The sequence below is a fragment of the Limulus polyphemus genome, unplaced genomic scaffold (assembly GCF_000517525.1).
Source record: "Limulus polyphemus unplaced genomic scaffold, Limulus_polyphemus-2.1.2 Scaffold3412, whole genome shotgun sequence".
Classification (NCBI taxonomy): domain Eukaryota; kingdom Metazoa; phylum Arthropoda; class Merostomata; order Xiphosura; family Limulidae; genus Limulus; species Limulus polyphemus.
Genome location: NW_013669022.1, coordinates 100,551 through 112,821, shown reverse-complemented (window position 1 = coordinate 112,821; position 12,271 = coordinate 100,551). Strand labels below are relative to the sequence as shown.

Genomic DNA, 12,271 nt, shown 5'->3' with positions numbered 1-12,271 from the left:
TCACAAGAACGTCGAATCTGAATCACTTGAAAAAAACACGGGGGTGCTTAACTTTTTTCCAGGTGTATATATAAGAAAATAATTTTATAATATGTTTCTTTTTTCCTACATGTGAAAACATTTTGTTTTTCTTTCAATGTAGGTTTAGGGAATGCCCTTGACAAGTAAATTTTACATTTATTACCTTCTAGTTTGATGTTTACACTACAATCTAGGATCCATTCTGAGTCAAGAAATATTTATTTTATAAGGTACAGTACCTGTGGAATTTGAGTGCTCTTTCCACAACTTGTTTCTCCTACAATAACCACCGTTTGGAAACATTCCAACAGATATAATATGTGGTTTCTATACTATAAAAAGAAAGTGTTTGTCTTACCTTAACAGATCATAGAATCATAAACAAACTTTTATCTTATATTAAACAGAGCAGAGAAACTGTGTTAGACTTAATCTAATTTAGGCTTACATCTGACAAAATGCTACCGAAAGTGATACAAAATTTTCTATTTTCATAAATAAGTCACTGAATATTTACACAGACTTTTGAATAAAATAAAAATACTGTTCTCGAGGTATTATAAATACATTAAGCTATCAAAATCGTGCAAATGTTTTTAAAATCATTCAATATCAGTTAGTAGGTGCTTTATATTTTACATAAAGCAATATTTTCATGGTATATGAGAAAAATTTATCTGAAATTTAAAACAATTCTCATAAAGTTTTAAATTATCAATGTTTTAAACATTAAATTTAGAAAAGAAAAAAAAGACAAGGAATCTTAAAAAACAAACAAACAGAGAAAAGTAGGTAATCTTTTCAATTATTTCATAACTCATAACATTCAAATAAAATCAAAAGCATAAAAAAAATAATTAAAAATCAGATATATGGAATTAAAGTTTAAAGATGAAATGAAAAATATTAATGTTTATATCAATGATGAGTGTGCAAATATTTATCTAATTAGACTTAATGGTTACAATTCCTCCAAGTTTTTAATAAGCACTTGTTAGATTTCTTCACTGCAATTTGTATACAATTGGAAAATTTTACCATGTTACCCATTCGTGGCTGATAACGATTAATTATCAGTTATTTAATTGAGGTTACTTTAGTAGTAAAATGGATGACTAGAAAAATTTATATGGATTCTGTATTACAGAAAGAAGTGAAATTAGTAGAAAATGTATCATTAAAGTAAAATACTAAAGGCATAATAATTATAAAAGATTTGGAAGCACAATAATAATGTCAATATTACTGGCTAAATGTGTATATGTGAAGAATTATTCTTATTCTAAAGGAAAGATTTCATTGTATTTGGGTTTAATATATTTCACAAAAATAAGATAAATTTCGATTTTTTTTTGGGTGGTTAGGAAATTGATCAAATTGACCAACCTTGTATAGAGTTAGGGTAGAGAAAATAACAGATAAAATACAAATTTTATTGAAAACAAACAATTGAAATGTCTTTTGAAGAATTTAGAGATTAAGCAAATTAAATTTGAGATTTCTGAGATGAAGAGAAGTATCTTTAATCTTAACATGAAAATCACTTTGCACTCGAACAAGTCAAAAAAAGACTCAATATATTCACAGGCAAATGTTTTTTTAGTTTATTAAAACTATTTCAGTAAAACATCTGATTTTTTGTACGTGAAAGACTTGTAATGTTTACTGAAAGCCTGCCATATTTTGTAAGATACACATACTATATTAAAAGTTAGAACTATCAACAGTATAAAGACTTATACTGTTATAAACGAGTACAAAGTAGTCATGTGGTCTGTCAATTTGACTGAGCCCATGTAAAAAGATTTAAGACAAAAAAAAGAGAGGAAATGTATAAAGTTAGACAATAAACACTATTTTGGGGAGTACTGACTGGTTTTGATTTTTTATATTATATATATAGATATTTGTACTGTGTTTATTTGTAAACACAAAATTACTGTGAAAAACATTTTCTGGTACCTTGACTTATACACTAATTACTATACTGCCACAAACAAATCTGGATTTGGCCTACTTCCTAGTCACTGTGTCAGAAACACGGCTCACTAAACATATAGCTAAATGGAACACTAAAATAATGTGTTAAACTGTTATACCACAGAAGCTACTGATGTTCCACTGCATTTCAATATTAGATTATCAAATATATGGCTTTAATCTGGTTGGTTATATGTTATAGTTAATCACCAAATCAATACATCACAAAATAGTTTACATATTGGTATGAACACATATAGATCATTCATTGTATGTTTCATATCTCTATAGATATATCCTTTACTGGTTAAAATTAAAGTTTTACCTTTAACATATAGTTTAAAAAATACCTATGCTGTAAATTTTCATTAGTTCTCTTGGCTATGCTAAGAATTAAATCTAGTATTGTACTCTCTACTGCCTTTTTCCTATTTATTTGTCTTTCTTTTGTTTATTGTGTAATTCTGATTATTGCTTGTGTTTCCAGGTCTTACCTCACAGAATATAAGATGATAAATGCACATGTTTCTTGCTCTTACCTCCCAGAATATAACATGATAAGTTCACGTGTTTCTGGCTCTTACCTCACAGAATATAACATGATTATTGCATGTGTTTCTGGTTTTTGCCTCCTAGAATATAACTTGATAACTGCATGTGTTTCAAGCTCTTATATCCCAGAATATAACATGATAACTGCATGTGTTTCTAGCTCTTATATCCCAGAATATAACATGATAACTGCATATGTTTCTGGCTCTTACCTCACAGAATATAACATGATTATTACATGCATTTCTGGTTCTTACCTCCCAGAATATAACATGATTATTACATGCATTTCTGGTTCTTACCTCCCAGAATATAACATGATTATTACATGCATTTCTGGTTCTTACCTCCCAGAATACAACATGATTATTGCACGTGTTTCTGGCTCTTACCTCACAGAATATAACATGATTATTACATGCGTTTCTAGTTCTTACCTCCCAGAATACAACATGATTATTGCATGTGTTTCTGGTTCTTACCTCATAGAATCTTTAGGACAATTGCAATCAGCTCCATCATACTACTTCAATTTGACTTCTGACAGAGTAGGATTTTAAACACTTTATCTCACAAACCATCAGTGTGTGGAACACAGTAGGATTTTAAAAAAATTTAACTCATAATCCACCAATGTGAGAAACAGAGTAGGATTTTCTATCTCATGATCCATCAAAGTAAGGAATATAGTAGGATTTTATAATTTTATCTAACGATCCATCAGTGTGAGAAACAGAGTAGGATTTTAAAAATGTTATCTCACAATCCATCAGTGTGAAAAACAGAGTAGGATTTCAATCATTTTATCTCGTGATCCATCAGCATAAGGAACAGAGCAGAATTTTAAACATTCTTTAGTATATGGCTTGGCAAAGAGACTAGGATTATAAACTAAGTATTTCTTTGAATAACATTTTAATAGTAGAATTAAAATTCCAAACATGATACTTTATCTCAATCATAACTCTAACCATATGAATAAGAAAGGTGACACCATATAATAATGTCTGACTGGTGTCTTCTATCTCATCACAGTACAAGTCTTTAGAATAACATTTTGAATACAACAACAAAGTAAACTTACCTGAAAAATGGGAAGTTGTTGTCGTTGTTGTTCAATAGAGAGGGAAGAATTGGGATTGAAAATTACTTTAGAGTGATCTAAGTCTACAATAGAACTTCTTTCTTCTTCAAGTGCCAAAAGTTCTTCTCCTTCAATAAACAGTAGAAACAAATTATATTGCGTTGAGTTTAAAATATATATATTACCTTCTAAAAATACTGTATAAACCAAATTCAAAATCACTTTCAATATGTGTTGCTTGCTACAAATTAAAAACATTAATATATTTTGATACAACATATAAAACTTTACTATTTTTTCATACTAACTAAAAATGTAGGTGAAGATTACTACTACTTCTTGTAAACAAGAACTAATTGATCATACTAAAATTTGAATTATAATCAACAATTTGATACCAAACTTATTTACATATATTCATAAAATAGTAATTCAATAAAATGTTTAAAGTGAATCTACAAACACAATGACATGGCCTTTGACTCATGACCATAAGAAGACCTGTAGAGATGGGGTTAAAGGTGAGGATATCCAAATAATGAAATGATATATTCTAAGAACAGTATATTCAATTAGCGATGCTCACTACCAGGTTGATTTTTAGTTTGGATTTAAGTCAGCTTGCTCTGATCCAAAGTTAATATTATTTACAAAGAAATTACTTTTTAGCTGTACATAAAATCTGAATGTATGATAAAAGGTTTAAAGTATTTCAGGAACAAGCAAAGTTTATTCTAGGTGAAGCTTACAATACATTAATTTTACTAACATAACTCTGCAAACAATATACAGATCAGAAAGCTTGAAAACCAAACCATATGCCAAACTTTTAACATGAAATAAACTATTGAACAAATAGCTAATCATGAGTAAAGCTATTTACTATTGTTCACATACATGTTGTGCAGCTTTTCAACAACAAATTTTTACAGATGAGTTGATACAGTAACCAGAAAAGTACATGTATTTACAGGTACTTTTACAGATAAGTTGATACAGTAACCAGAAAAGTACATGTATTTACAGGTACTTTTACAGATAAGTTGATACAGTAACCAGAAAAGTACATGTATTTATAGGTGCTTTGAAAGATAAGTTGATACAGTAACCAGAAAAGTACATGTATTTACAGGTACTTTTACAGATAAGCTGATACAGTAACCAGAAAAGTACATGTATTTATAGGTGCTTTGAAAGATAAGTTGATACAGTAACCAGAAAAGTACATGTATATATATAGGTACTTTTACAGATAAGTTGATACAGTAACCAGAAAAGTACATGTATTTATAGGTTCTTTTACAGATAAGTTGATACAGTAACCAGAAAAGTACATGTATTTACAGGTACTTTTACAGATAAGTTAATACAGTAACCAGAAAAGTACATGTATTTATAGGTACTTTTACAGATAAGTTGATACAGCAACCAGAAAAGTACATGCATTTACAGGTACTTTTACAGATAAGTTGATATAGTAACCAGAAAAGTACATGTATTTACAGGTACTTTTACACGTAATTTCATACAGTAACCAGGAAAGTACATGTATTTACAGGTGCTTTGAAAGATAAGTTGATACAGTAACCTGAAAGTATATGTATTTCTAGGTACAAGTCAATGATGATTTTATTACATAAAAATTAACTTTTTGTGGTTAATAACAAAGGCAATCATAAACCTGGATTATCCATTAATCAGTTATCTAAAACTTGTGGCAAAATCGTTTTCTACAGTGCTAGAAAACAATATCCATGCAGTATGATGTGTGTGTTCTATGTATGAAAATCACTGAATATACAGAGCAAAAATACCCAGGTTATTAAGTTCATACAAATGTACTTTAGGATAGAAAACGGTAGAAACCTAGTTCATTATTGAAATATAAATCCGCACCTTTAAGAGCCATTAGTAATACAGTATAAAGTTGCTTAACACTATTTACAAAACATTATATGTAATGTAGTTAATACTATAGTATTAACACATCCCTCAGGAGCCACTTTATACTACAGTTTGTTGAATATTAAATGTAAGTTCAATCTGGAAAGTCCCAAAAAGGGTGGTTTTGAACATATCTTTTTGAGACATGTTTTCACTTGTAAATTTATAAATTTTTAAGTGAAATACAGTATCCTCAAGTCTCCATATTAGCTAGTACTAAGGTCTATTCACTGGGAGTAAATTCAGAATATATAAATAAACCACATTCTCGGCATCATTAATTAAGAAACAGCTAACCTTTTATTCTTCTGCTATTACCTTTTTTGTGCTTAGCTTTCAACTGAGATATGAACAATTTCACCTGCAATTCGCTAGGGAAGTCAAAGCATCACGATAGTCAGCAGTAGGATGAGTAGACAGAAACACTTTGAAAGCAGCTACAGGCTTAATATTGTACATGGCTTACAGCACAATATCTACCAAGGTGGTTCTAAACGGTTCCTGAATATCTCTGTGTGTCATTTGCAAACTTCCATGCTTCTTGTGCTTGGCCGTTAAGCTCATGGTGAGCTGATGGATTTCAGTCACCTTACTACTTCAAATCACTTTTTGCAGCCCAAACACTAAAATAGTGCAGGAAATGCCTTTTTTTTAGCCAGTAAACATGTCCAAAAAATTTCAGTTCATATTACAAAAAACTGGATTGGGTAGTTATTGTTTTTCCAACAAAAATGCCCCCCACTGGTTCATGAGAGGCCTGTTAATATCAAGCTAAAATCCCTCTCCATAGATTTATAAAATTTCAAAGTAGCAGGGAAATAAAAGAATGTAGATAGGTGGTGTTCAAGCTTCCCAGTCAAAAACAACTTCCAGCATTTAGTATATACTATAAATTTTCTTCTACAGAGCAATTTTTCTTCCTTCCTTCCATTTCACTACAGAAGTCCACAATTTGCTATAAAACATAAATCCTAATAGGCTCAGTTTAAAGCTCTTATCTATGAGTATATATGCCTGACCTGGTCTATCAGACGGACAGAGGAGGTATTTTACTTCAGAACAAGTTTAGCTGTGTATAAGTCATTCACTAAAAACAATGGACCCAATATATAAAACCAAAAACATTTAATAGATTCTTATCAACACAACTAAAGCCTAGCCTGTTTTTTTTCCTTCTGAAAAGCTACATTACGTTATACATTTGTAGGCTCAGTTGCCGATCTCAACTGCTTATATAAATTTACTATGATCTAAAAAAGAAATTCAATTTAAACTGCACTGAATTTTCTTAAATCTTTTTTATTCTGAGAACACACTTCATTCTTTTCAATTTAATTTCGAACACAAAAACACATGTACAACAAATGAAAACAATGTTCTCCTTCTGGATTTATGAACTAATTTGTATCATAGAAGCACTTTCTTGATAATTTTGTTTTACAAAAGTTTCTCAAGTCACAACAGAATGTTTTAAATTTCTGTTTTTTTGTTTTTTTATAAAAAACGAAGATTTGGAATAAAAAATAGCTGGGGGCAGGCAGAAATTGTAGGGGAAAATCAGTGACACTGCTACTCTGTGTTGTAATTTCACTTTGTTACAATAAAGCATTAAATAATATTCAACAGTACTGGTTCATGTATTATAAATTAAAAAATATATATTGAAGTAATACAGACACTAGTAGCTTTTAATAAATCATACAATCAATATCATGTTAAATTTTATAAACTGTTTAAGTTCCATGACATTTCCTATGAAACATTTCCACTGGTATATTTATCTGATTCACAAAGAAACATTAAACCTATAATAATATGTGAAGAATACTACTAGTGTTTATGTGTTCCATAATGAAAGCATTCTCTGCTACTTCTTTAATGATACTTTCATTAACAGTATAGGTTGGAATATTTAATAGACATATTTTATTATATTTAAATTATGAAGATAATTTTACACTGTTAGCTCACTACAGTATGTGAATTTAGGACTAATCTAAATTGACCAAACCTCACGAGATATTACCGACATTATAGCAAGGGTACCCAGCTGATGAAACAAAGTATTTTAATCTTTATAAAAACTAATAACAGTAACTGTATTTTTTATTAGTTATACTCATCAGTCAGTTGATTTTTGTTCTTGATCTATGTAGGTATCTTCTTTAATCAGAAGTTAATATTTTTAAATATTCAGTTTTCTCAGGTCTGAGCATGTAGAAATAAACTAATCAATAATATAAACACATATGTAAATTTATATTAACTATAAGAAGCTTCAGTTATCAGAACATCTTGAAATTTTTGTTAAGGGCACTAGCAGTATGACAAAATATCTTATTACACTTACTGTTATCTTCTCTACATTCAGAAAGCAAAAACACTGATTGATCACATTTTATATTTTTGAAACTAAAATGAATTCTAAACGGGTATTTACCACTATTACTGTAGGCTTCTCTTTGTTGAGTTTACTCTAGTCCTGTCAACAAACATGTGACTCAAAATTCCAAATATCCTTTATGCATTTCATCCTGCCCTCTATAACTCAAAATATTGCTAAAAAACTTATTGGAAAATATTCCAAGGGTAAATAGCTGTTTTAAATTCATTTTATTTCTAAAAATGTAAAATTCAAATCAGGTAGTCTTATCTCTGAAATACTGTAGGCCAGAATACCTACAATAAAAAAAGGATGTGAAAGCTAGTGAGAGTGAAAATGATAAAGAAATAGTTATACATCTATACTTTACAGAGCAGAAAGATGACACTCAGGATTACAATAAACATGTAATCAAGCAGAATTCAGAACCAGAAGAATTTGAAGAACTGGAATTGATGGAGAAAGAGTGGATTGAATCTAAGGACACTCAAAAAAAAGGCATTTTTCTCACCAGGGTACCTCCTTCCACCCTTAATGCCTTTCAATTCACATACGATTCAGGGTGAATACAATGAAATCATAAAGGAAATGATGGGAACACAAGTGATGACATAAACAGGTAGGAGGAACAGTTCTTAAAACATAGGCATGCTAAAAATATTTTATTAATTAAGACAGGAGTCTTGAGATAAACAAAAAATTATAGTAGTGTCTGAATTTTCTATATAAAAAATGTAGTCAACTTTTACACAATTACAATTTTTGACACAGGTCAGTCAAGATATGAACTGCTTGTAGAAAATAGCAAAAACATAATAAAAGAACACATTCACATTGTAATACTCACAAACAAAACACTGATATCTATGTATCTGGTTTCAAAAATTTTGGTTTGAAGGACAACATTTTATCCAATATAAGTCCACAGACATTCAATGCTACTGACCTGGTTTCAAAAACTTTGGTTTGAAGGACAACATTTTATCCAATATATGATAAGTCCACAAACATTCAATGCTACTGACCTGGTTTCAAAAACTTTGGTTTGAAGGACAACATTTTATCCAATATATGATAAGTCCACAAACGTTCAATGCTACTGATATTCCTTTTCTTGACAACACTCTCTAATCATTGATTTCTTCGAACTTGAAAATTTTCTTCAGGCTGTAAAATAATAAGGTAATAAAATCATCTTGAAAGAAAGAACCAAATGGAATAATAGATTAATGTTACTGCATTCAAAAATGCAAACTTCACCATTGTAAACATTACTGTTGGTTATTGGTAAGTTTGGAAAAGTACTTTATTCATAATTTTAAATTTTACAGTGTTTTAGGTTCTTATTATAAATTATTCATATAATTAATGTGAAATCAATAAACTCAATCAATAAACACGTTTATATTTCAAACCTTATTAAAGACAGATGACAGAAGTTTTCAGGTTTATTGTTTCTTAGAGAATAAAACAATTAAATAACAAATTTTTATTCATCAGATTTTCTCTCCAATATGAAAGTGACATTGTTAAAATAAATACAAATTTGAACAAATGATTAAGTATAAATTTCACATAATCACGTGAATTAGGTACACTTATTTTCGATAAAAAAGTTCTGTATGTGTTTAGAAGAAACTGTGATAAGTTTATCCCTACAATAGTATTTTATCCTTCTTCTCTACAATTACTTCTTTCTGAATATACTTCTCCATAATAGTTTTAAAAAATACCTATTGTATTCAACTGACTAAAGTGAATATATAGATATTATGTATAAAGTTACACAGTCTCATCTAGATTGGTCGAACTATAAAAGAATAGTAGGCCTAAAGCCCTAACTTAGCAAAAATATTTTACTTTTGACCCCTAGAAGCATAAATCTCATATCTCACTGCTTCAAGATGTGGATATTGTTGCAACTTTTACAAAGTTTCAACTGGATTGAAAATAGGAAATAGTAGTCCAAAAATCCTAATATTCTGATTTGTTTTTTAAAAACCTTTGACCTCTGTAAGCTCAATAAAGTCACAAATCCAAAATCTATCTGTTGTAGTTTGTGGGAGTTGAAACAAAATATCTTTGTGCCTAATCTCATTTGGGTTTATGGAAATATAAGGGAACTGTAGGTCAAAATTTTTTTTTTGTAATACTTAACTTTCTTAGTCAAAAATATGAAAAAGGTGTCTCAGCATACTGAACCAGGGTATATGGGTGCTACTATAGCGTGAGGTCTACCACACTATAGCGTGAGGTCTACCTCCCATTAGTACTATAGCGTGAGGTCTACCGCTGCATTATCTATCCCTCATGGATATCACACATTTCCAAACATTTATTTTAGTGATAAACACTTAACTTGATACATTTTTATACATGTTTGATAGACCTGGGTAGGCGACATATGGTGGTAGACCTCACACTATAGTAGCACCGGTATATTGCCCTCCAAGTTTCAAGATGGTTGACATGGAAATTAAAGACTGGTTGACATAGAAATTAAAGACTGGTTGACATGGAAATTAAAGACTGGTTGACATAGAAATTAAAGACTGGTTGACATGGAAATTAAAGAATGGTTGAAAAGAAGAAACATGGTTAGAAGTACCAATTTTTTAAAATTTTTTATAAATACAACATCAGAAGTACACTAAAATATGGTTGGCTCTTTTAATCTTTAAATTAGTTTTGTAAAGTTCTAGAATTAACCTTGTTACTGTTTTGGAACATGGTTAAGGAAAGATACTAACAAATGACTAAGATGTATGATCTAATCAGAAAAAGGATTTTTAAAATTTGAAGTGAATGTTATCCATTAGCAACTAATAAATGAAATAAAATCTGATAGAAGGGTGTTTTATCAACAATTAAAACCTGTGTTCATAATATTTAAAAACAAATTCTTTATTTTCATTTTTTATAATTCCTGTACTGCTTGCAAACAACAAAGTTGACAGAATGGAAATTATTTCTCTAGTGTTGTGAAAACAGGACCCAACAATGAAATTACATAACTACATTAATAAATTATTATCAGGATTTTCCATAGGATTTCAAAATTGGGGATGAAATACACTCAGGTGTTAAATTCTAAGGGTGAAAATTTACAATCTTTAACGTGGGATCGCTCCCTCAACTAGAGATAAAGTAGTGCTTTTGGATGGTATGATAAGGAACAAGAAATTCTGTTGGAAAGTCTGGAATCTGCTGTACCCCAATATATATATGATTGTAATGTATTTCAGTAAGGGGTAATAAGCAATCAAAGAAATGAAGGGTTTCAGAGTGGTTTTATCACCTTATCAGCAGGAGTCACACATACATATTGATTATCTCCTGTTTTTCTTTTGAATCTCAAAGTAAATTTTGTGACCTTTCTCCAATGTCTGAAACACTCAGAATCTTAAAATGCCCTACAGAACAAATCAAAGCACCAGCAAGAAAAACAGTTCACTACTCTAAATGAATGAGTAGCCTTAACAGTGCTTTTACTGTTGGTGTTTTGTCCTTGCAAGTGGTGATTATCGAGTAACGATGTGCAAAGAATTGTTTCTCATATTTTAAACATGGGTCTTTTTTAACCAACCCATGACATCTACAAGTCAAACTAACATGTCATACTCTAACATATGTTACAGTAGTAATGCTATTGTTTCTCATATTTTAAACATGGGTCTTTTTTAACCCACCCATGACATCTACAAGTCAAACTAACATGTCATACTCTAACATATGTTACAGTAGTAATGCTATTATATATGTTACAGTAGTAATGCTATTACAAGTTCAATATATGCAAGAATGTAACAGAAAAATCAGTGACAAGAATGATGTGTTCATAAATATTGGAGAAACCTTTTACTAAACAGTCATAAGTGTTTCTTTTATAGTCATATTTACAGAACTATTTGATCATAGTATGGTGATGTTGACACAAATAGCAGTAAACACTGAACTGATGTTAGTGATGTGGAATACTCAATCATTGTAATTATTTGTAAACCCCTAATTTGTTGAATTTACACAGTCAAATTGTAGCTCTTCATTATAACAAAAGAATGAAAATATTGTTTGGAATTTTGTGGCATCTTGTCATGAGCTTTTCAACATAAACATTGATGGACATTTCTTCTTATACCTTATTTACATCAATGACATAGATGAAGGAATAGTCAATAAATTACTTAAATTTGCAGATGATATTAAGGTATTGGGTGTTGCTAGTTATGAAAAGGATGCTGCTGATTTACAAAAGGGTTTATATCATTTAGTGAGTTGGGCAAATAAATAGCAGATGGGTTTTGATT

The 12,271-nt window shown here is 29.8% G+C and overlaps 1 protein-coding gene across 1 annotated transcript in view; it reads right to left on the bottom strand.

The window, feature by feature from the left end:
- The window catches only part of LOC106469306 (probable ATP-dependent RNA helicase DHX35), a gene marked incomplete at its 3' end in the record, with an annotated part of 26,394 nt that overhangs the window by 8,151 nt on the left and 5,972 nt on the right, over positions 1 to 12,271 (bottom strand). Inside the window, exons 2-4 of the mRNA XM_022397784.1 lie at positions 8,990 to 9,131; positions 3,638 to 3,765; positions 261 to 353 (exon numbers count right to left, since the gene is read on the bottom strand). Coding sequence (XP_022253492.1) covers positions 261 to 353; positions 3,638 to 3,765; positions 8,990 to 9,023 — 255 coding nt within the window. The remainder of the gene's footprint in view (positions 1 to 260; positions 354 to 3,637; positions 3,766 to 8,989; positions 9,132 to 12,271) is intronic.